Source organism: Onychomys torridus, chromosome 3 (assembly GCF_903995425.1).
Source record: "Onychomys torridus chromosome 3, mOncTor1.1, whole genome shotgun sequence".
Lineage (NCBI taxonomy): Eukaryota > Metazoa > Chordata > Mammalia > Rodentia > Cricetidae > Onychomys > Onychomys torridus.
The window spans coordinates 102,436,121-102,461,837 of record NC_050445.1 but is presented as its reverse complement, the minus strand read 5'-3'; the positions used below and the strand labels follow the sequence as shown (position 1 = coordinate 102,461,837).

At 41.4% G+C, this 25,717-nt stretch overlaps 1 protein-coding gene across 2 annotated transcripts in view; it reads left to right on the top strand.

The window, feature by feature from the left end:
* The first annotated feature begins 393 nt into the window (after positions 1–393).
* The window catches only part of Rad18 (RAD18 E3 ubiquitin protein ligase), a 95,575-nt gene continuing 70,251 nt past the window's right edge, over positions 394–25,717 (top strand). Inside the window, exons 1-8 of one of the 2 annotated variants that reach the window (XM_036181564.1) lie at positions 394–503; positions 3,092–3,265; positions 3,628–3,709; positions 7,972–8,033; positions 9,196–9,266; positions 18,259–18,596; positions 20,698–20,797; positions 24,722–24,906. In XM_036181564.1, the coding sequence (XP_036037457.1) occupies positions 453–503; positions 3,092–3,265; positions 3,628–3,709; positions 7,972–8,033; positions 9,196–9,266; positions 18,259–18,596; positions 20,698–20,797; positions 24,722–24,906 (1,063 nt within the window). In that variant the 5' untranslated portion in view covers positions 394–452. The remainder of the gene's footprint in view (positions 504–3,091; positions 3,266–3,627; positions 3,710–7,971; positions 8,034–9,195; positions 9,267–18,258; positions 18,597–20,697; positions 20,798–24,721; positions 24,907–25,717) is intronic. The other variant, XM_036181565.1, reaches the window with a different exon arrangement.

Sequence of the window (25,717 nt, the reverse complement as noted above, 5' to 3'; positions counted from 1 at the left end):
TAGATGTTTGCAAGGAGCAGGACAGATCTCTATAGCAACCAGAGAGTACAACCTGAGGGGAAGACAGGATCCTAGACCTTGAAAACTCTATCCAGGCTTAGAATTCATTTAATTCCTGACTGTCTTTTGTCCTAATAATCAATCACCTTCGGGAATCTTTTATGTATTCACTTTCTAAGACAGATTCAAGCTGCCCTTAATTTTCCAATCATCCTCTTGTTCCCCGGGGTCTAAGGACTGCACCACTGCAGGCTGCACCCTGGAATTCGCGCTTTTCCTCTGAGGGCTTCCCAAGACACTGAAGCCCGACACAGGCTAACTACAGCTCCCAGCATGCTGTGCGCTTGGCCTCGAGCGCGTCGCGCGTTGCCGACGTATGCCGTAGCGCGGGGAATTTCGAGTAGAGGAGCTGCGTGGCAGGCCGGTAGCTGGCGGTCTTGTCAGGAGCGACCATGGAGGCCCTGGCCGAACCGCGGTGGCCTCCGGGGCTGGCGATGATGAAGGTGAGTGTCTCGGGAAGGCGGTGGCGCGGACGGCGCGGGTGCGAGCGGGACGGCCCTGGCCGCGCGCCCCCGCCTCGACCCTACCCTGGTCGGCCTCGCGACGCCGGGCCTCAGTTTCCAACCCCCGAGACAGTCCGGGAACGCACGGCGGCCGTACGCGGGGGAGCCCAGGATGGCCGCCCTAACGAACCGGATGTTTTGGATTTCAGTCACAACCGCCTCGTCACCAGGATGCAGTCACTGTCACGCAGTGTCTACGATGGTGACAGTTCCTCCTCCGAGAGAACTTCCCTGTGTTAACAGCGACGTCACGCGTGGTGTGGGTGGACGTTACATCGGAGGACGCTTTTATAATCATGTACCAAAGCAGGGGATCTGCTTACCATGACTTCCCATTTCTCGCAGAGGTTCAGGAGTGCTTCTCGTTCTCAGCGCACGGCAACCGGTTTCTCCCTGATGTGCCTTGCCTTACTCAATAATGACACATCTGTCTTTTAAAAAACTTTTAATTATTTTGTTAATTTATGAGACAAGGTCTTACTCTAGCCCTTGGCTGGCTTGGAGTTCGGTATGTAGACCAGGCTAGCCTCGAACTCAAAGATCCATCTGCTCCAGCATCCTGAGCATTGGGTTTAAAGTCATGGGTCACTGGCCATCCCTGGCTCACCCTCACGTCTTTTTAAAACAGAGATCAGGACCTAGGCCCAGCACTTAGCCTTTCATTTAAAAAAATTATTGCACACTGAATTATTTCACTTAACATTTACTTAGGTGGATATTTTTTGTTTTTGTGGTTTTTTTTCTTCTTCTAAGAATCACTCCTGAATTCAGGCTTTTTCCTTTAAATACATAAAAACAATGTATTTACCTATAACGATTATTCTTTGCAAGCAGATTTTGTTTTGTTTTGTTTTGTTTTTTTTGAGACAGGGTTTCTCTTGTATATCCCTGGCTGTCCTGGAACTCCCTCTAATAGATCAGGCTGGCCTCGAACTCTGCCTCCAAGTGCTGGAATTAAAGGTGTGTGTCACCAACTCCCAGCACAAGCCGGTTTTTAATAGCTATGTACTATTTCATCATATGGGTTGTTAATGACAACGTTTTTGTCTGGGTTTGATTTTGAGACAGGCTCCCTGTATAGTAATAGGCAGGCTTGGAGCTTGCTCCCTAGCGCAAGCTGGTGTCTAGCTTTGGAACCTCTTGCTCTTGCCTCTGAAGTGTTAGGTTTAAAACTATGTGTCACCATAATGGCATCTGCTTATAATAGTGTATAATATATGTAATATATAATAATATAATGGTATTTAAATTATTTATTTTAAACATTGGTTCTGTGCATTGAGTGTTTTGCCTATTTGTTTTATGTTTCTACATGCATGACTGGTGCTTGCAGAGGTCAGAAAAGAGCATCAGCTCCCCTGGAACCAGAGGCATAGACGGTTGTGAGTCATCTATGGGTGCCAGGAAACTAACCCAGGTCCAGCTGATGCTCTTAACTGCTGAGCCATCTCCTCAGTCTCTACAGTATTTAAGTAATAGATTCATATGATTTAAGAAATACATAAAATGAAACAGATTTTCCTGCCATGTTCCTTGTTGCTCAGTTCCTTGCTCTTAGTAACTATGATTTATCACTTTTTGTACCTTTTCAGAATTTTCTTCATATATGGAATATCTACTTTTGCTTTTTTTTTTTTTTTTAAAGCAGGTCTCACTGTGTGGCTCTGGGTGTCATGAAACTGTAGATCAGGCTGGTCTGGAACTCACAGAGATCCTCCTGCTTCGCCTCCCAAATGCTGGGAAATGTGGGCCACTATCCCTGGCTATAGTCTGCATTTTTATTCAGTGTGTTGTGCGTGTGCGTGTGCGTGTGCGTGTGCGTGTGCGTGTGCGTGTGCGTGTGTGTGTGCGTGTGCGTGTGCGTGTGCGTGTGTGCGTGTGTGTGTGTGTGTGTAGCTCAGGATGGCAGCCAGGTCTAAATCCATGCTAGACAAGGACTCTACCCTTCAGCTGCCTCCTCAGCTTCCCACACTTACACATTTCTTGAGACTAAAGCAGCCTATCATGGTTACTATCAGTAACTTGCTTCCTATCTTCTTTCTTTTCTTTCCTTTCTTTAAGATTTATTCATTCATTCATTTATTTATTATGTATACAGTGTTCTGCCTGCATGCATCCCTGCAAGCCAGAAGAGGGCACCAGATCTCATTACAGATGGTTGTGAGCCACCATGTGGTTGCTGGGAATTGAACTGAGCTCAGATCCTCTGCAGGAACAACCAGTGCTCTTAACCTCTGGGCCATCTTTCCAGCCCTCAGTACCTTTCTTAAACAAATTAAAAGATTTTAAGCTGCAAGAATAAATCCTGTTCTCTTTAGCTTGTTGTCCAAATTGACACTGGCCGTAGCTAGCTATTTTGAAGGCTTCCTTCTTTGGCTGCACTGTGGTGTATCAGGCATAAGCATTGGACTACCATGAGGAGGATAGGTATTTCAGTCTCAGAATCCTGCCGCAGCCTTCGAAGTGCTAGGATTACAGGCGCATGTTCTCATACCCTACTAAGCCTTTGTAATGTTTGACTTTCCTAGTCTCCAACTTGGTTCTTAAGCTGTGTGGTGACTGTTGATGTCTTCTACCAAGTGGTAACCATATGCCAGAGGATGGGGTCTGAAGAGCTAGAACACATGGGAGAAGAAGAGCAGGAACGCAGAGCTAACAGTGTGGCACAGAACCCACAGTGTCAGCTCTCCAGAGCAGCTGGGGTAACCTGAAATTTGAATTTATTTTTATTTTGTTTTATTATTTTTTTGTGTTTTCATGGCAAGGTTTCTCTGTGTAACAGCCCTTGGCTTTCCAGGAACTCGTTTTTGTAGACTAGACTGGCCTCTAACTCAGAGAGATCTGAGTACTGGGATTAAAGGTGTGCACCACCACACCCAGCAAATTTAAATATTTGTGGGGAGGTTTTTTTCTCTGTTTGTGATGATATTTTGCTGTTTCTCTGTAGTTAGATTTTGAATAAGTGTTGTGGAATTAATTTTAGGGGAATAGAGGGAAAGTTGTATGCCAGGCATTGATCCTGCTGCTGATGTCTTGCTGATATACATGTGTTTTTATATTTCAGACAATAGATGATTTGCTTCGCTGTGGAATTTGCTTTGAGTATTTCAACATTGCAGTGATAATACCCCAGTGCTCTCACAACTGTAAGTATATTTTGTTTTGTTTTAGTAAAAGGCCAAGATAGTTTTCATTAACACTGAAGATTTGTTCACATGTTCATTTTTAATTTTTCATTCCTCTGTCTTGTACTTTTAAGGTCTTTATCATCACCTTGTCTTGAATATGGCAGTTTTTTTGCAAGGTTCTTATATTTTTCTACCACCTCCCCTTTTGGATATTTTTATATGCCTTTTGTAGAATTTACAGCAGTAAAGATTTGGTTTTTTGCTGATTAATATGTTAAGCTTCAGGATGTTGTTTTTAGCAGGATGACAGATAAATGGTTCAGCCACTTGGTTTGAAATTATAAATCTTAAACTTCAAAACAATAGGAATGCAGATGCTTTTCAACATGGGATTATTTCCCAGTAAACTTCTCAGGAGTTGAAAATACTGTTACGATTTTGTTAATGCACCCAACCTATTTGCTGTTGTAGCACGGAACAGGTAGAATGAACTGACCTCCTGATCTACTGGCTGATGGGGCGCTGTCCCTACTACCTCTACCCAGCATTTCAGAAGTATTGTACTGCATATTGCTAGTGGAAGGTTGTGGTGGGGAGCAGGTCAGAGGAATTCAAAATGTAAAATGTAGTGTCTATGGATTGAATATTGCTTTTGTATTCTGGGACGGTTAGAAAATTGTCCAACTGTCAATTCAAGGACCACCTCGGTTTCCTCGGATTTCTCTCATTGAAGAGTATTGCAGACTGTCTTCTCACTTAGCAGCGGGGAGACTTAAACGAGTAGTGCAGTAGCATTGCTTATCTTCTTCATTAGAAATAGGTTTTACATGCTGAGGGATAAGCTTATTTTTTTCTCTTATTTGTTAGGTTATGTGGATTTAACCCTCATACATACTTAGGCAAGTACTCTGCCACTCTCCTAAGTGTTTTAATAGCTTACTATTGTGGAGGTTAGTTAACCTGTCATTTAGGCCATCTAGTTTGTTGAATACTTAGATTTAAAATCGTTTTTGTTCCTCTGCTTTCAAGTTGATACTTGTCTTCAAAAGTTAAAAATCAGTTCAGTGTGGCTTTAAAAAAGATGGGGAAAAGCTTTGACAAAAAGTTCTATGAAGCCATAATAAGATGTTGGCAGATGTCGGCTTTGTAGATACACCTACGCTTGGCTCTTGAGTGCCACTTACCAAGTGAATGAATTCGTAATTATTGCCCAACATTTCTCTAAATGTCAAAGTCTGTTGAGTAGTTTTTACTTCAGAAGATAGTTCTGAGAATTTATATGCAGAACTTGAGGCTGTGGAAGATGGGTTAGTGGGTAAAGTGAGGATATGAGTTCTGATCTCTACTACCCACATAAAAGCCAAGGGTTGTGGTGTACATCTGTAGCCTTAGCACTTGTGGACAGAGACAGATGAAATCCTGGGGCCTCACTCTAGTCAGCCTATCTGGAAAACCAACAGTAACAATGTGAGTTTCAGGTTCAAAGAGACCTTGTCTCAAAAATAAAATGGAGGGGTGATTGAGGAAGACACACAACATTGGCTTCCATATGTACATACCTAGGCAAGTGCTTCCACATATAATAGACATACCAAAAACAAAACCCCTTCACTACTTGGCCCATTTTGAACTATCATTACTTTTCTATTGCTGTGATAAAATACCATGACCAAGGCAACTTATGAAAAGAAGGGTTTATTTGATGCATTTCCTACCAGAGAGATGACAGTCCATTACCACCCCAGCAGGGCAGGGAATTGTGGCTGCAGGCAAGCGTGGCACTGGAGCTGGAGGCTAGAGCCTGAGGGCTCACATCTCATACCATAACAGGAAGTGGGGAGATGGAACTTGAAGTAGACAGTGTCTTTAAACTCTGAAAGCCTGTTCCCAGTGACTAACTTCCTCCAGCAAGGCCACATTTCCTAAGCCTTCCTAAACAATGTCACCAACTGAGAACCGAGTATTTAAATGCTTGAGAAAATGGAAGAAATTTCTTTGAAACCACCACAATGGGTCTTTACAAATGATAGTTTTCTTCCAGGTAGAGTCATATGAATAGCCAAGATCAACTTTGGGGACTGTTTCTAAATATATTTTAATATATTTACAAACAATAAAAATCATACATTAAAATGAACATGTTCAATGAGTTCTGATAGATATGTCATATAACAAGTACAGTTAAGTTTCTTCATCAGATAAAGTTCTTCCCATTTTAGTTAATGTGGTCTTTGAAATACCCATATATCTATCTATAGCTAGATCTGTCATGTGGTATTGTCTTGGATTGATAGGCTTGATGGCTCTTAATCCTAGCTATTTATTGCTTGCTGTTCCTTAAACATTCCAGGATTCATCACTGTAAATCACTTTATTCTGTTTCACTCTGCTTTTTTTGGGGGGGGGGGCAAGCAATAAACACTATGTTTGCATTATTAAAGTTTGAATGAGTTAAGCAGCAGCTTAGTTAAACTAGACCCAGTCACTGTGTTGTTATTCCACATGAGGGTTACAGAGTTATGCAGAGCTGCACTCCTATATATTCTGGAGTGCTGGTCTTTAGTTGATTGGATGGTGTTTTCTTATCAGCTAAAAATAATTAAATTTTTGTTGAATTAGTGTGATTTAAAGTGATTTTTTTTATGACCTACATCCACTGAATTTAATATAAGTGAGAGTAGAATTCAAATTAAAAGCAGTAACCTTACCTGCAGGTGCCTGAGCTTAGCAGCCATGTTTAGGAATTTGGGACTTAAAATAGTGCCTGGGAAACTTCTTATTGTGTGTCTTAATTACTTCTCTGTTGCTGTAATGAGACACCATGACCAAGGCAACTTATAGAAGAAAGAGATTATTTGGGTTTACAGTTTCAGAGGGTTAGAGTCCATGACAATCGTGGTGGGAAGCATGGCAATAGGCAGGCAGCATGGTGCTGGGGTAGTAGCTGAGAGGTCACATCTTAATCCACAACCACAAGGCAGGGAGAGTGAACCAGGAATTTTGTGAGTCTCCTGACACTTCAAAGTCCACCCCTAGTGACACACCTCCTTGAACAAGGCCACACTTTCTAATCCTTCCCTAACTGTTCTACCAAGTAGAGACCTAGTATCTGAATATATGAGCCAGTGGGGCCGTTTTCATTCAAATCGCCACATTCCAGTCTCTGGCCTGCATCCTCCATAGGTTTGTGGCCATATAATAAGACAAAATGCACTTTGTCAAGCTTCAAAAATCCCCATAGTTTTTCAGTCTCAACATAATTTAGAAATACAAAGTCTCTTTTGAAACTCAAGGCAGTATTTTAACTCCTTGTAAACTCAAAATCAAAAAGCAAATTACATAATTCCAACGTACAGTGGCATCGAATATACCTTACCATTCCAAAATGGAGGAAGAGGAGCACAGTGAGGAAATGTGGTGCTTTCTGCTTGGGCGCACTCCTCCCTGTAGAGCTGTCTGTCTAGTTTTTTGGAGAGGTGTAGTAGTTTAGCCTGTGACTTTGTTTTTCTGATGGATCTGAGGAGAGCTGTTGTTTTTTCAGGTTGTTCACAAATGAATGGCAATTGCCAGCTTCTTTGCAATGCCCAGAAGAGCTGCCTGCCCTTGGCCATATGTCTGTCCCTTCCTTTTCCCCGTCGGGGTACTGTTGTTGGAGCTGGCAGTACTTTATTTGTGAATACTTGCACCATCCAAGTCATATTGTTTTTGCTTCCTCAGCCTTAATTCAGCTGAACTCAGGCTTCCGGTAAAGGAGCCACCAGTGGGATAGTCTATTACACCGGGTAATTTTCTTTGGGAGTGCATTTGATGCTGCTTCAGCTATGAAGAATTTAGTAGATACTTAGTTCCTGCTTGACTTGTAATGTAGTTGCCCTGTGCTTTGTTGGCTCTAAAAAACCTTAGCCCTGTGTGTTGTTTTGGCACCTGTTAAGTGTAGGGTGGTGGGCATCACAGAGTTAGGATGTGGGTATCTGGCACATGTATAAAATAAGCCTAGGGCTTCTATGTGTTCCCGTGGCTCATAAATGGAGCAAAGAGGGAGTGGTGTGTGCTTATGGAATTCATTGCACTAGATGCATTTCCTTTCCTTAACAGTGCTTTTAGTTACATGTGTAGATACTTGTGGAGCAAGAAGGCACCAGAAACTTAAAACTTAAAACATTATGTAATGATATAATGATAGAAGTACTTTAGTCTTAGGCCAAAATTTTGTTAAAAGTCAAATTCCTACATTACCAAATAGTGTAACTTCCTGTGTTACATTTTGTGTCTTTTTGCAGATTGTTCTCTCTGTATAAGAAAATTTTTGTCCTATAAAACACAGTGTCCAACTTGTTGTGTGGTAAGTTTTTAATTTTCTTTTTAAAAATTTTGTTGATTGGGGCAAGTTTTTTGCTTTCTGTGTCCACAGAAATGCACAGGATCATATGTAGTCCTAAATTAAGCCACTTGACTGTTCCAGGAAAGACTTCTGAAGTATACATAAGAGACTTGGGTTTTGTTCTACCTCTCATCAGAATTTTTATACCCTAAATGTATTTTGTGAAGTGAAAGGCTATAGTACTCCTTGACTCCTATAATTTATGTTTTTATGGTTCCTAACTTTTTATAATTTCTCACTTTGGATGAAAACTGCTGGTGGGACTCTTTGTTTGTGAAGGACTGGTGTCCATGTTTGTAGAGGAGGCAAGAGTTTCATGACAACTGGGTTCATCCAAGCCTCCCTGGACTCTTACCACCTTCCCAGACCAGCACTTCAGAACAAATATCAGCAAGTGTGCTCTCCGTCCCTGAAGCTTTTCTTGAGGTGAGGACAGGTAGAGAAGGAGATGGAATGGGAAATTAAACCTGTGTCTGGGGAGAGAAAGAAGAGACACGCTCTCTTGACTAGGACACTGCCAGGGGCTGGAGGTGACCACTCTGGCTGGTACATGGTGTCAGGATGTCTATAAACTGTTTCCCTGTGCCATGAACAGTGCAGTTGCCCCAGCCTTGGAGGTCTTTGCCACTGCTGTGCTGCCTTTGTTGAGATGGACTTAGCTCCAAGGCGAACCAGACAGCATCCATGCTGCAGTGCTGGGTGGTGTTTTTGTAGTTTTGAGTTCTTATTTTTAACCTTCTTTGAACACTTAATGCCTCTTGTAGTGTTATTACTTAGAAACATCTCTCTTCTGTTTCTGAGTAATTTGGGGAAAGCTAGAGTTTTGGTATTTTGAAGAAAAGAATCCTTGCTCATGTTGGGTTTTGTCTTAATTGGTACAGAGTAAATAGCAGATAGTTTTAACATGCTTTTGAGAGCTGTTATCAGGCTTCAAGTTAGCAGGTCCTGATTCACTGGCTAAAGTTCTGCGTTAGTATAGATGAATTCACTTTATTTTGAGGTTTTCCTGGAAGACTAGTGGGACAGAGAGCTCCAGGAAGACAGGTCAGACATTTTCAAAAGCAATATTGTGACAAATAATTACTGTTTTTGACCTTTTCCATCTGTTGTTTCTCCTTTCTAGACAGTAACAGAACCAGACCTGAGAAACAATCGCCTTTTAGATGAACTGGTAAAAAGCATGAATTTTGCACGGTATGATTCAGTTTTGTGACTAACTCCTAACCGCCTTTGTGCACCCTCCCCCCCCCATCCCTGTTCAGTTAGGGAGTGCAGGGTTGCATACTGGAGCAGAAGAAGGGGTGTGATGATAGCCAGTGCACACATGCCAAGTTCTAATACGGAGTCTTGGGATCTTCTCTATTTGATAGAAAGTCTCCTCTTCTGAACAATGAAGAGTCAAAGTGTAGCTAAATTGGCTCTTTATTCATAGTTGGTGTTGTATTGCTACTGGGGTGTTAGGCTTTGAGGCTTTTTAGTGGACAGCACTAGAGAATATATGTGTTTATGCAGTTGTGTATACTAACACTTTTGTATACACATACCTACCTATAATCGGTTCTGTTTGTATGTTTTAACCTATTAATCAGATTTACTCAGCATGTATAATATGGTGTGCTGTGTGAGACATGCAGCTGCTTCTCTGTAAAGTTCTCATAGATAGCCTTGCTCCTTCACTGTCAAATGCATGAATGTGTGAATATGAGTTTGGTTACCCAAAGGGGTATATAAAAAGGCATGTTTTACCAAACATATCTGACATTGTTTTAATCATGTTATTAGTTCACATGTTCATATATAGAACTTGTTGGCTTGTTGGAACATTCTTGGAGATACTTTACTTTGCTTCTAAAAATATCATTAGACTGTCATTAGAATTGTACGTTTATTCATAGGTTTGTATCCTAAAGATGATCACGTTTGATACTCTGAATTCTCCTAATGCTTATTCCAGTAACTCTAGTTAGCTGTTTCCTTAGTGAGGCCACAGAAAGATGGTGTATTTTTCTAGATTGAGAAACTAAGTGGTTCTCTGATTCTTCTATTGAAGTCATTGCTTTCTTACTGTAAAGTCTCTTGTCTACTAATACTTTTTTTTGGCAGGGGGGAGGGATATGTGTGGATGGGACATATGTGCTTGTTAACATAGTTATACTTGCATGTGTGTGAGGGTATGGAAGCTGGAGATCAGTTTTGGGTGTCTGTCTTTGATCACTCCCCACATTTTTGGGGAGTGTTTCTCACTGACTTGAAGTTTGAAAATTTAGGTAGGCTGACTAGCTAATAAGTTTCAAGGGTCTGTCTGTCTCTGCCTGGCCAGCCCCAGCTTTTTATGGGGGTCCTGGGGCTAACTCAGGTCATCTTGCTTCCACCAAAGTCACTTAATGACTGAGCCGTCTCTTCAGCTTGTGTGTCTGTCTGTATTTGAAGCTCCCCGATGGGCTCTGTCATTCTCCTGTGCTTGCCTTCTTGGCATTACCATGTTACTGTCATCTTTGAGGTGCATATTTCTTGGATGGATGTTCACCATGTGCAGTACTACTGTACTTCATCTGCAGAATGGATAGGGATGAAACAGAAGTTAATCGATATCATTACTTGTTTGAACTCTGGTCTAAGATTGATGAGGAAAGAACTTTAATCTTATGATGAAAATGTAAGGTCTTTGTATTGCTTGTTGATTTTATTTCTTGTCTTTCTCATCTGCCATTACCATTTTATATGCCATTTTGATTTTTAAAAATTTAATATTCTAAATTGAATAATAAGATATGGGAAATAATTTAAGGTTTCAGATACAGGATGATATGGATCTTTTACATTTTTATTTTTATTTTACATTTACATTACAATGACCTTTTGGCATTTCAAAGAACACACTTTTTCTTGGCTCATTTTAAATGTTCTTAGCCAAGTGTGGTAGCTCACCTTCACCCTGTCATTTGGGAAGCAGAAGTTAGAGGATCATGGGTTTGAGGCTAGCTTGGGTTACATAACAAGACCCTGTATTTTAGGGAAGACATTCTTCATCTTCTGTTTTGAAGAAAAGTTTAGTTAGATTTTGTTGTTGTTGTGTTTTCGTAAGAGAGCATTATTTCTGCCCTAAGTGGTAAAGTATTATTATTTTTTTAATAGAGACCAGTCTCCATCTATAGCATTGGTTTTATGAATTGTTTGGGTTGGTCAAGTTTGGAGCTTTCTTTTGGTACTCCATATGTAAGAATATACACATTTTAGTCCGACCCCTCCCCAAGGCAGTTGACGGTTCTTAGGGAATGAGGAGTCATTTTTTTCTTTTTCTTTTTCTTTTCTTTTCTTTTTTTTTTTTTTTTTTTGAGATTGAGTTCCTCTGTAGTCCTGGCTGTTCTGGAACTTGGTGATCTGCCTGCCTCTGCCTCCAGTGCTAGGATTAAAGGTGTGCTCTGCCGCTGCCACCACCACCTGGCAAAAAGTCACTTTCTTTACTGAAGTAGCCATTGGTAAGCTGTCTCTGTTCTAGTAAGTAACCCCAGACCTATTCTCATGCATGCAACCCCAAGTAAATTCAGTAGGTTAAAACAAAACAGAAGACATGGAAGTAGGAAGATAGGACCAGGGCTTGTTGGGAAGAAGAGCTCTGAGGGAATGGGGGGTGGGGGATAGAGGGCAAGGGAGATGTACAATTTTATATGTTTGAAATTGTCAGGGAATTTACAAAAACATTTTAGATAATAATTACAGCAGATACTGCTCTTAGCATCTTACAAGCAGGATGTGAGTTCCTCTGTGGTTGTGGTTATGTTGTCATTGACAGCATGCTGGCTTTGCATTCAGGTGGCACTGGGCTCCAGTCCTGGTTCTCTAGTTATGATAACAATAAAGAGATTTACCCTTTTGACCCCTGTGTCTTCATCTGAAAAGATAAATGGTGCTGTTGATGGGATTACAGATGAGAGTTATATGAAGGTCTTTTCGATAGTACTTAGTACAGAGGAATCCAAAACCAGATTTCTGTCACTACTGTGCATTTCCATCTCACACATTGATGCTCTAAGGTGCTATTAAGAATGTGCTGTAGGGGCTGGAGAGATGGCTCAGAGGTTAAGAGCACTCGCTACTCCGTAGAGGCCTGGGGTTTGATTCTTAGCACCCACATGGCAGCTCACAGAGGTCTCTAACTCTAGTCCCAGGAGACTCAATTCCTTCTTCTGGCCTCTGCAGGCACTGCATGCACATGGTACACAGATACATGTAGGTAAAAACTCATACATGTAAAATGAAAAAAGACAAAAGAGTGCTTTAGCGGCCTCTGTCTCCATCAGATGGTTCTAAGCTGCTGTTTGTGTGTTTCAGATTAGAGCAAACACTTGCAGGGACTCCAGTGATGTAGCTAAATTATATGGCCTTAATGACATATGCACTTAGAGACATATTATGAGTTTCGATTCTTGGCCACATTCTACATTCTAAAGAGTTGAGGTTACTTGTGTAGTTATCAAGTCAGCAAGCTCTTCTATACTTGCTGAGTCACAGTTATTATATTCAGAGCAAGATGCCCTGTGGCGGGCTGTTTTGTGGTTCTGCCAGCTGTCTGAGATCTAATCTGTATGCTTTCCAACTAGATGACTTGATGACTTGGACCTGGGACTTTATTTACCCATCTGTACAAAAAAAAAAAAAAAAAAGATGATTCCTTTCTGATATCTTTCCAGCTCTAAAAGTCCATAATCTGTCCATGAGATAGCTGAGTGCCTGTGATGAGTGCTGTTAGGTTCTGCAGTGCTAGATCACTTTGATAAGGATTCATAAGGGAAAGTGACCAATTCCATTTAAATGTAAACATCAATTGGGAAATTAGCATTTTCACTCAACTTATTTTAGTGTATTTAAATTATAACATGTTTCTTGGTTTTAGATGTTCTCTGTTTTCATCTTTCTCAAGTCTTCAAACAGACTTTTCTTCCATATTTCAGACTCCTGTCAACAGCTTATCTCATATTTATCCTTGAGCCTCCTAAGAGCAAATAATGCTTAACATGTGCAAAGGGGACTGATAATGCTCTTCTCTGTTCCATATCTGCTCTGATGATGGCTGTTTTTTTTTTTTTTTTTTTTTTTTTTTTGTTTTTGTGTGTGTGTGTGTGTGTGTGTGTGTGTGTGTGTGTGTGTGTGTGTGTGTATGTGTATGTTGGATGTGTGTGCCATGGTATGTGTATGGAGGTGTTTTGGAATATAGTTGAAATGTGTTACATTCATTTATGCCATGGAATATTTGTTTAATTATGCAAAGATGTATTGCATTCTTTTATGTTGCATTTGTTTAACTCTGTGAAGCTGTTTGTTACTTTGCCTGTCTAAAACACCTGATTGTTCTCCTAAAGAGCTGAATTGCCAGTAGCTAGGCAGGAGAGAGAAATGGGGGCGGGGGTGGCAGGCAGAGAGAATAAATAGAGAGAGAGGAGGACATCAGGGGCCAGCCACCAGCTACACAGACAGGCATGGAATAAAAGATACAGGAAGGAAAGAAAAGATACACAGAAATGGAGAAAGGTAAAAGCCCAGAGGCAAAAGGTATACAGGATAATTTCAGTTAAGAAAAGCTGGCTAGAAATAAGCCAAGCTAAGGCTGGGCATTTATAAGAAAGAATAAATCTCTGTTTTTTTTTGGTGGGGGGAGCTGGGTGGCAGGTCCCCCAAAGAGTAAAGAGTTAAACAAAACAAAACAAAAAACCAAAAAAAAAAAAAAAAAAAAAAAAAAAACCAAACAAAAAAACCCCCCAACAACATGGAGGTCAAAGGACAACCATCAATGTCATTCTTTGCTTTTCCCCTTTGTTTGAGATGGGATCTCTTTGTCACTGCATAAACAGCCTAGCTGGCCCCTGAGCTTCTGGAATTTGTCTTGTGTCTGCCTCCCATCTCTCCACAGGGGCACCCTGGGATTGTAGGTGTTGTGTTACTACATCTGGCTTTTATATGACTTCTGGGGACCCAAACTCAGGTTGTGGAGCTTGTATGGTGAGCACTTTTACCTACTGTCTCCTCAGCCCTGCATTGAAACTATCCTTTAACTACTCTAGCTAAAGACTTCGGTGTCTCTCTGAACTCGCTTTTATTACCACTTAACTTGTTAATCCATTAATAAGTCCCATTGGCTCTACACAGTGCTTCCCAAGGCTGAGTCTTTGATCTCCTTACCATCTAGAATCTGGTCCAAGTCAGTGCCATCCTACTGGACTGTGACCATTTCCTAATTGTATTCTTACTTTCACTTTGGCCCTCCTAAAATCCTTCCTGATGGTAGTAACTAAAGTGATTCCTTTAAAGCAAAAAGTCAGGTCATGTGTAAAGCCATTTAGTGGCAGTTCCTTGTGTTAGGCAGTTTTACGGTGCGATAATAAAGTGCTCAAGCTGTGCACCTTATAAAGAGAAAAGATGACTTTGGTCCTTCTGGAGCTTTCAGTCCAAGATTGGGAGGTCTTCTGGGCTTACACCTTTGGTGGGATGGTACGTTATAGTAAAAGGACATTTTGGAGCAAGTGCTTGCATTCCAGGTGAGAGACAGAAGATAAGGACTGTGCATAGTCCTGTGTTAGGACATGCTCCACTGGCCTTAAGGACCTCCATCGTGACCCACCTACCTCTTAAATTAGATCCACAGCCACCCCCAGACTGATTCCCATGAGCACTCAGGCCTCCAGGGAGCATTTAACATCCAGATGGTTGAATTCTCCATCTTACTGGAGCAGGAGCCCAAGGTCTTCTGAGTTAGTTCTCTGGTTGCCTGCCATCTTGCTTCCTCTCAGCCTTCATGTTTGCTCTTTATTCAGTTGCAAGCCTTTTTGTTTCTCTACTATGTTGCTTTTAGGCCTAGACTTTGTGCTTGCTGTTCTTTGTAGGTGAACCAGTGTCTTCCCAGGTGGCTGCCTGGCTACGGCCCACTTTCTCTGAACTCTGTTGTCATAAGTTACTTTCTTAGGGAGGCTTTCTGACCAGCTATAAAGAACCCTTACCTCATCTTCTCATGCTTGGCCGCTTTTTATTTTATTTTGGTTTAATTTAGTTTAGCTTTTCTTGTGTGGGGCTGGCACCCTGAGCCTTCCACATGCTAGGGAATCTCTCTACCACTGAGCTGTTTTCTTAGCCCCTTGGCTCCATTGTATTATTGCTTTTCACATAGGTTGTATGTTCTTTCCCCCTTACTTTATAACTTTCATGAGTATAGGATTTGCTTTCTATTGTGCTTCTCTGGCAAGATTAGGTAGTACTGGAATAAGTTAATGGATTTTAATTTCAGCCCCGAGAATAGTTTATTGTGACTTTGCTGCTACTGTCTGCCATAGTCTTTATTGGCATGCCTTGAAATAAGAGAGCCATTTGGAATTACATTCATTTGAATTGTGGAAGAAAGGCAAAAAATTATCACTAGTATGCTGAAAGGATCAGTGGTGTCTCATCTGCGGCTGAATACTATCTCCTCTCTTTTGTCATTACAAGAGGAAGGCTTTTTTTCTGAACCTTCTTTGTACTAAATCAGAGACTGGAAGGAAAAGAGACTATTGAAGAGGATGGTTCTGTGTGTGTGTGTGTTTCAATTTCTGTTTCTTTTCTAAGACCAAGGTCCTTAAGTGTTTGTTTTAATCTTCCTGCTTTTCCCTCCCTCCAGCTTCCTCTTCTCCGTCTTCCCTTCTTTCCCCATCTCTCTCCTCTTGTCTAGTCTCTCTCCTTCCTTTTTCATGGTTTTTGTTAGACATGGCATCACTGTGTACCTGAAATTGGGCTTGAACTAGAATCTTGTGCTTCAGCCTCCTGAATGCTGAGTTAGAGGTACACGCCACCACCCTTAGCTTAGTTTTTCTTTATTTTTAGTCTTTGTGTTTTTAAATTGTGGGAGAATTTAAATATATATGAAAGTAGGGAAGGTAGTGTAATGAACCCACCCTCTTTCCTACTTGAACCTAACTTTTCCTGTGGAAATGAACATTTTTCTTTCTCTTTTTGTAGTTTTTGTACTCTTTATCCCTGGCTCCTTTTGTTCTTCCCTTTGGCTCAGGACATTTTCTGCAGTTTTAAGAGAGATGGTGGTTGTAGACATCTGTGTCTGGTCAGTCATGGGGGAGATGTCTCATTTGCTGTCACTAATGATTGATACTAGTGAGTTGTTGCTTTTTAAATTACATTTTATCAGATTGAGTTCTAGTCCTGCCAGGGCTGCATAGTGAGACCCTGCACAGAAAGAAAAGAAGAGAGAAAAGAAAGGAGGGAGGTAAACAAAGAGGCAGAGCCTTGATAAACACAGGCAGGAAAGGAAAACTCTACTCCAATAATCTTTCACAAGTAGTCACAAAAATCATTGGTGAAACAGTAAAACCTAGGCATAAAAATTTAAGATACATTAAAAATCAACTAATGTAACTATATTAGCCAAATAAAGTAGAAAAATGTGTCTAATCATAATCAATGCAGAAAATGCATTTGATACAATTTGGTACTAATTCATTGTAAAAACTTAACTTCTCAAAAAAAAAAAAAAGAAAAGGAAAAAAAGAAAAAGAAAAAAAACTTCTCATTTGTTTCTTTTGAATATTTTATGGCTTGATTAGTAGCTATTTTCCTTTTTCTTTGTGAAGATTGGGGACCAAATGTTGTAGAAGCTGCAAAATCTTTCTTTAATTTTGAACAAAAGTATATTTTGTTCTGGGGAGCCTCTCTTTAGTCCAGATGGAAGCTCTGGGCTGGATGGGAGCGCTGGTCCAGATGAGAGTGCTGGCCGGATAGGAGCTGGGGGCTGGACTCTGAGTCTCAGGAAGTCCCTGGGGTCTCCTTATCTTGTCCAGATGGGAGCTCCTCTTGTCCAGATGGGAGTTCCGGGGCGGATGGTAGCTGGGGGCTCTCTGGTCCAGGTGGGAGTTCTGGGGCAGGATGGAATGCTCGAGGCTGGTTTCTAAGTCTCCGGAAGTGGCTGGGGTCTCTGGCAGATGGGTGTGTGGGCAAGGCGTGGAGGTTGTATGGTTCACTGGAGGGTCTTGGAGAGGGGGAACCTTCACAGTGGGGATGGGGGTTCCTGCCCTATGGCCAGAACCTGGGGCCCAGTTGGGCAGGTCTTCCCTGGAGTGGCTGGTGCCCAGGGCTGGGACCCAGGTGCGGGACTCTCTGGGTGTGACCCCAGGCACTCACCTCTGGTCCAGGTGGGAGTTCCAGGGCAGGATGGAAGCTGGGGGCTGGTCTCTGATTCTGAGGAAGTGGCTGGGGTCTCGGGCAGATGGGTGTCGGGGCAGGGTGTGGAGACTGCAGGGTCTGCCTGCAGTCTTGGAAAAGGGCGTATTTTGTTCTGACAAGCAATTAAATTATCAGCTCTTTGCTTTTGTTCCATTAAAGGTTGGTGCAATGTATTAATTTTATACACACATGTATACATGCATACACATGAGTTTTACACATGTAGAAAGAAGTAAACGTGCATGAATGCACATTTATGTAAACACACATTCTGTGTACACAGTGTGGTCCCTTTGCTGAGGTACAGCCTCTGTGACATCTCACGACTATCCCCATGGTCTTCATAAGAGTATTTCCTCTTTGGCTGGGCTAAGCTAAACATCTTTCCAGCACTGGCCGCTGGCATCTGTTTATCAATGTCTGTTTCCCACCAGACCCCTGTGGGTTTTTTTTTTCCTTCCTTGTATACCCTGGAGATGATTGCAGATTTTCTTCTTGTAGCTCCCACATGCCAAGCACCTTGTATCCCTAGTCCTCATCACCTCTGCCCAGAATTGTGTGCTCTTCTTTCTAGACGGTGAGATCACTTTTCCTGCTTAGATGTCAGTTCAATATGCAAATTCCAGAAAATGCTTCCAAGAGAAGGAAGATCTTGGGACAATGTTGGCTCCCTTCACATGTCTCCTCCCAGAGATCAGACTTTTGTGTCGATTATTCTGTAGTGATACTGTTGCTTAGCCATTGGAGAATAAGTCTCATATCAACGGCTAGACCCAATATACTTGAAGTCCTAGTAACTGCCTTTCCATTCTGATTTACTGCTCGGTTTCTTGTTTTAAAAGAAACTCTTTAGTTTGGTTGTGACTGTGGCATAAATTCTGTGTTTCAGAGAAACAAGTGTTAATTGGGAAGATCCCAGTTACAATGTCTAATTTGACATCTTAATTTCCCATCTTTTTCTCCCTCCTCCTTTGGTATGTGTTTCAAGGACTCGCCTGTTGCAGTTTGCTTTAGAGTCACCACCCATATCTCCTGTGTCTTCCACTTCAAAGAAAGTTGCTGTTAAAGTACATAATACGGAAGCCATCAAACACCCTGTCAAACAGGGGAACAGGCTAATGGACAAGTTTCTGGTTAGAGAAACTGGTGAGTGTGTAGCAGAGTTGCTGGGAAAAGAAAACGACAGGAAATTCAGCCCTCACAAAGAGATAAGCACCTCTGCTGAGATTAAAGAGACGAGTCTGGTCGGAAAGGCGGTACTTGGTCCCTCGGATGCTAATGGTCCTGTGACACCCTCTACATCCGCCATGAAGCTGGACACTAAAGGTAGGAAGTCATTTTTATATATGCCTTTCCTTCCTTCCTTCCTTCCTTCCTTCCTTCCTTCCTTCCTTCCCTCCCTCCCCTCCCCTTTCCTCCCCTCCCTTCCCCTTCCCCCTTCCTTCCTTCCTTCCTTCCTTCCTTCCTTCCTTCCTTCCTTCCTTCCTTTTTTTTTTCTGAGACAGGGTTTCTCTGTGTAGCTTTGTGCCTTTCCTGGAACTCACTTGGTAGCCCAGGTTGGCCTTGAAATCACAGAGATCTGCCTGGCTCTGCCTCCCGAGTGCTGGGATCAAAGGCGTGTGCCACACCACCCGACTCCTTTTTTTTTTTTTTTTTTAAGATTTATTTATTTATTATGTATACAGCATGTTTGGCTGCAGGCCAGAAGAGGGCACCAGATCTCATTACATGGTGGTTGTGAGCCACCATGTAGTTGCTGGGAATTGAACTCAGGACCTCTGGAAGAGCAGTTAGTGCTCTTAATCTCTGAGCCATCTCTCCAGCCCCTATTTATGCCTTTTCAAACTTAAGGAAATCTCATTCATGTGGTGTAAGATTAATAGGCAGCACTTTTGAGGGGGAAGTAAGAGGGATAGACCAGGTTTCACCTTACCATGCCTCACACATTGATGTAGTCAGTACTTAGAGGTAGGTTTCTTGTCTTTTTCATAGACTAGGAATCAGGAAGATTCTTGCAGAAGTGAAATAGTTTAATAGTTAATGCTTCTCACGGTAGCTTTCTGTGTTTAGGTTGGAACCCTCTCACCTGCAGTTCCTGTTAACTTTTTTTTTCTTTTTTTTTTTTTTTTTCTTTGAGATGGGGTTTCTCTGTGTAGTTTTGGAGCCTGTCCTGGACCAGCTCTATAGACCAGGCTGGCCTCGAACTCACAGAGATCCACCTGCCTCTGCCTCCCAAGTGCTGGGATTAAAGGTGTGCGCCACCACCTCCTGGCCATCCATCCAGTTAACTCTTTAAGGAGGCCTCCATTTTATACTACTGGTTGAACATTTCCTTGATGCTCTGCCTGTAGCTGAATGACTTTTGGCATATGACATGTACTTTAGTGACCCTGCCTTATTTCCTAGCTCTCCCTCAGAATGTCTCTGAAGCCAAGTTGTTATCTCACTCTTCCTATAGTACACCCATAGACTGGCAGAATAAGTGAAAACCAGAGCTGGTGTGCCACCTAGTTGGGAATACAAGTTTACTGGGACACACTCCTCTCCTTTGTTTACATATTATCTCTGATGTTTTCATGCTGTAGTGGTGCAGAGTGGCCTAATCGTGACAGAGCCAGGATTATGGTGTGAAGGGTGATCTGGAAAGCCCATAACCAATCTCTATGAGCCCATTTTTTTTTAACTAGAAATGTGTGTTTTTAGCAAATGCATATAACCCACGGTTGAAGGCCAGTAGTGTTTGTAAGGATTTTTGTTTGTTTTTCGATATTCTGTTTTTAGTTTCATAGGTTTTCAACTTTTGTAGAACTTTTCTTCCCAAATGAAATCTTAGAATGAATCATAACATATAAAATAGATACAATTCTCTGTGTTCTGTTAAAAAGGAGTAGGGATCCTAGAGAGTGTGGTGCCACAAGTCTCCCTTCTTTGGCCACTGCTTTTTACTCATGGTACTTCCATATCCACTGATACCTCCATGTTCGCTGCATCTCCACAAAACTGCAGCTTTAATAAGGCATACCTGGCCCAGGAGCAGGGAGGTCAGTAGGTTCAGCCAGATTGTACCAAGCCAGCCAAGCCTTGGTTTTATTCATAGTTGTAAATTCATTACGGAGTTGTTGAGATTGATTCTGTCCTGTGTAAGATGGTCCTAGGGCCTGGAAAAACTCAGCATTATGGTTTGCTGGTACCTTGGTAGAAAAGTTACTTGCAGTCTCTAGGCCTAGGATTATGCGACTTCCCACAAAGTAGCTAGTTACTAGTAACCGGTCTGCTCTCCTTGCTCTTGTGGGTTTTTCTAAGAGTAGATTATCTGAGATTCTGTCTTTTCTCTTAATTTTACCTTTTATCTGGCTAACAAAGTCCCTGTCTCTTTCTCTCTCTCTCTTTCTCTCTCTCTCTCTCTCTCTTTCTTTTTTAAATACAGTGTCTTGTCCTGTTTGTGGGGTCAGCATTCCAGAAAATCACATCAATAAGCATTTAGACAGCTGCTTGTCACGTGAAGAGAAGAAGGAGAGCCTCAGAAGGTAAGAAAGCTGGGCTTAGCCGCTGCCCTGCTTGGCTGGGCACTTCTGTGCTTTGTAGACGTGCACCAAACTAGGACTCCTTTGTCCTGGTGACTAGTGCTCCTGTTCCCTTTCTTGCTTGATTTTTTTTCTTTAACAACTGGTTCCCTTTCCATTCCCTCACTCTTGTTCCTTCTTCAGCTCACACTTTGCCACATGTCAGTAGTGGATCAGTGCTGGCTCACTGCTACATTATGATTTAGACAAACTACTGACTTAGAATCACTTGTCTTTTTTTTTTTTGTTGTTGTTGTTTGTTTTTTTTTTTGAGACAGGGTTTCTCTGTGTAGCCTTAGCTCTCCTGGAACTCATTCTGTAGACCAGACTGGCTTCGAACTCACAGAGATCTGCCTAGGCATGCACCATCACCACCAGGCTAATTCACTTATCTTTTAAACTTACTTTTTTTTTTTAGAATTCTCAAACTGTCATGTAAAGGCCTTATCCCAAAAAAGCAAAAGACAGCTTGAATTTGGAACATATAAAATCTTTCATTAATTCTTAGGATGTTTTAATACTTTAAATAAAATCTCTAAATAATTAATATTTTAAATATTAATTTAAATCATACTTATTCTATATTTATCTCTCTGTCTGTCTGTATTTATATGGTACTGAGAATTAAGTCCAAAGCCTACTACCTAATGAGCTTCTTCAAAAATCAGTTTTTGAATAGGCTGTTCTAGTAACATGTAAAAATGATACAGAAGAATATTTTTGGCTGAGTATGGTGGTGTATGCCTGTAATCCTAGCATTCAGGAGGCTGAGGCAGGAGAATCAAGGGTAACATAGACTACAGGTCAGCCTAGGCTGCATGGTGACATTCCAGCCCTATGTCTCTATTTCCTCCTTCCTTGCCAGAGAGTATATGGACCGTAATGATCTTCTCTCCAAAACACCGAGAGATGGCATTACTAATAAATTGTGAGGTCAGTATTTGTACCTAAACTACTTTGCTACTTTGCCTCCTTTGTGTATCAAAGTCACCAAATCTAAAACTAGTCCACTTTGTATGTTCAGGAGTGATGTTTTAATTGAAGTTAAATTGCAGGGCTTCAGGAATCTGTCTAGTAGAGACAATAAGGAAGCAGAAGTGTCATGTTTCAGTCTGGTGATGGTAGAGAGATGTGGTTGGGAGAGGCATGGGCAGCAAGGTCAAGGGCAGAGTTTATTTTTAGAGGTAGGGTACAGGCCTCAATCTTCTGCCATTGTCAGATAATAGGTAGAATAGTGGTGAGCACAGGGAATGAAGTTGGGGAAAGTTGGAGAGAATAGGTGGCAATCAAGAGGGCTGTGGAAAAGAGGAGGCTGCCGATGATAGTAGTGATGCCTGGAAAGTTGGAGGAAGGGAATGATTGGCTCTTACATTTCATTTGTTTTGAAGAGTATTCTCCCAAAAGCATTCTCTCCAAAGACAGGACCATCTTACTGATTTAATTATTAAAACTACAAAGGTGCCTCTCAATTTTTATGAGTTAGTTTGGAGTGAATGCAGGCTTCAAGGGACAGGCTGTACTGGTGTAACTTACAAAGGCTGATATTGAAGTGTGGCGATGTGTTGCTAACTCACAGCACAAGCTGTCCTTGACTCCAAGCCTGAGCAGTCCTGTGCTCACAAGGACTGCCTTCTTGTACCCTCAAGTTTGTTGATGGGAGTAGAATTTAGATGTTTATGTTGCTTAGTTAGGGGGAATTTGGAGTAACACAAATCAGTAGCTCCCAGATGACTTCTAGGCCATCAGTATCTCATGACTTGCTTTTTTCCTTCTGTTTCTCCCCAGAGAATGAGTCAGAAGTAGAAAAGCTGAGTATTTTCTTTCTGGAGAGTAAGAAATTGGCACTGATAATCTTGTTTAGATTGTTCTCTTTCTAAATGTATCTGTTGTATTCTTCTAATACTTTTAGCTCTGTTCAGCGGTGTTCCAAATCTGGCTGCACAGAGAGCCCTGCCAGTTGGTTTCCAGTACAACCTAGAACTGTATCACTCATAGCAGATTGACAGTGCTGGGAAGTCCCCCCTCAGGTAGCTGCTGGAGTTTGTTGTGTTTCATAACTCCTAGTTTTTTGTTTTTTTTTTTTTTTACTCCAAGGTAGTGTGTGTGTGTTTTTTATTTCTTTATTTTATTTTTTGTTTTGTTTTTGTCCTCACAAGTCATTTTTTACAAAATTGTTCAGGCACACTGAGGGAAACATGGAGCTGAATCTTTTTGGTTATATCCTGGCCTGGCCTTGGTCACGTAAGAGTCGCTGTGTCTTACAGTCTCTTTACAACACTAAAATGTCAGCTGCTGGGTGTGGCTGCTAGCTCTTACCACACCCTATGTGAAACTGTCGTAGAACTGTTTCTATTGAAGTCCTGGTTCTGAGACTCTGACATGTGACTCAGCTTCACTGAGTCAGCATAGACAAGATCAGTGTCAGGTGATGCTTAGGGAACTGCTTCTCTGGCTTCATGGTGTCACATTCCGTATTTAATTTTAATTTTGTGTGCATTGGTGTTTTGCCTGCATGTATGTCTGTGTGAGGATGTCAGAAGCCCTGAAACTAAAGTTACAGACAGGTGTGAGCTGCCATGTGGGTGCTGGGAATTGAACCTGGGTCCTCTGGAAGGACAGCCAGCCAGTGTTCTTAACTGCTGAGCCATCTCTCCAGCCCCCATAGTTTCAAATTCTTGACAGAGATGGTTGATGTCTGGTGTTGCTTTCATTGTGAATGCCAGTGGACACTATAGATCTTCGTTAGAATTTCATAATTGCAAATGTAATTGTCTGTCCTTGATAAAATAAATGTTTTAGTTGGAGACTTAATGAATTGTTCCTCTTTTTGTGCTTGTCATAAACACTGCAAAATGATTCAGTTGAATTTCCTACTGTGATTTTATTTTACCGTAATGTCAGCAATCTTGTAGAGCCCAGTTGGATGACATTATAAGAAGAAAATATACTCTGTTGAGGTTTGCAGGTTCTTTTATAATTAAGTAGTTATTTCTGGCTTTCAGGCTTTACTAACAGAGCATAAAAGAGATTTAGCCAGAAAACGGTCCTTGTGCGAGTAGAACTGTTTTATCTGTACTTGGCTGTCATAGTGCTCTCTCTCAGTATGACCTTGGACCACGCACCAGCTTTACCTTAGGAAACTGGAAAGTAAAGATTCCAGCCTGCACCATGTGGCTGGGTGCTGCAGAGAAAGTGACTGAGCATCTGCAGTTAAAGAACACTCTCCTGGTAGTTCTGAGGTCCCTGAAGTTTGGGAAGCACAGCTTTTTTGAGCTCTCCATGCTTATCTTTTAAAAAACATTTTATTTTAAGCCCCGTTACCCTTAAGATCTTACTAATTTGCTGTTGTTATTTTGAAATGATTGCAATTGTAAAGACCACTCTGCTTATTATGCACTTAATTGCCCATAGTGCTGAACTTCTAGTCAGAATGCATATACTGACTGACACCCCTGCCCATCTAGCTTCCTTTGTGTGGGTGTGGATAGGCATGTTCATGTGTAGGGGGTGTATGTGTATGTTAGCATGTGTGTGAAAGACAGAGGTCAATCCTGGGTATCATACTCAGGAGTATATTCTACCTTGTTTGAGACAGAGTCTCTCAGTGGGACTAACCTTGCTGGTTAGTTAGGCTATCTGGCTAGCTCCAGGAATGCCCTTGTTTTCACGTCCCGAACTTTTTATATGGATGCCAGAGGTCAAACTCATGCTTGTGAGGCAAGCACTTCATTGATTAAACTAAGAGGATCTCCCTATCCTCTTCTTTTTTATCTTCATGGCTCAACTATTTTTCTAGTCAGCCAGGTATTATGAAGGTAAATTACTCTTTTAATGAGACTTTGATAATTCACAATAATCCTCAGATCTCTCTCTCTTTTTCCATTTTAGTTCTGCTCACAAAAGGAAGCCGCTGCCCAAAACTGTGTATAACTTGCTCTCTGACCGTGATTTAAAGAAAAAGATGAAACAGCATGGATTATCTATTCAAGGGAACAAACAACAGCTTATTAAAAGGCACCAAGAATTTGTACACATGTACAATGCCCAGTGTGATGCTTTGCATCCTAAATCAGGTAGAGTAATACATTTGTGCTCATCTTTGGATAAAGCAAGTGTGTAGCTCAGAGATTATAAGGAAGAATTTTCATAAGTACCTTTCTGGTAGTAGTTGAGATATGCAAATGAATTTTTTCGAGAGCTACCTGGAGAATACTATGCTAAGGCCATCTTCTTCTCAGGTGGTCTCATAGCCCCAGTTTCCTTTGCAGAGGAATCACTTTTGCCAGTTTTGAGTATCTTTCCAGAGATGGCGTGGTGGTAAAATGATCTAGAGTCCTATAGTCTTACTACTTTATGCTGAGTGACTATGAACAAGTCACATCTCTGTACTTTAGTTTTCTCATCCATAAAATGAGGATTATAATCCTACATGCTGTATAGTGTCTTTGAGGTGGTAGGATGCATCCAAACTATCTAGTACAGTACCTCAGCAAGTTCTTAGAACTCCATGGATGTTTCCATTATGATTATTATACACAAACAGGCATCCTTAGTCAGTAGTGATTCATAAAAATGTCAGTATCCTCCACGTAGTTTTCACTTGACAATGCATACATTTTGGAGTTCTTTATAGGTAAGAACTTATAGGTAGAATTGCTTTATGTTTGAAAAAATGGAGAGTGATATAAAAAAACAGTGCATGGTATGTTAACTTTTCATTAAATGAAAATGCCTCCTAGATTATGGTCAGTGTCCTAGAATCTCTTTCCTTCCAGTCTGGTTGTCTCCATACATCAGACCACTGTTTATTCACTCTGCCTTCGTAAGCTAAATGAGTTGGGTAATAGCCACAAGTTTATCCCTAGTTTCAGTGCCTTCATGGTT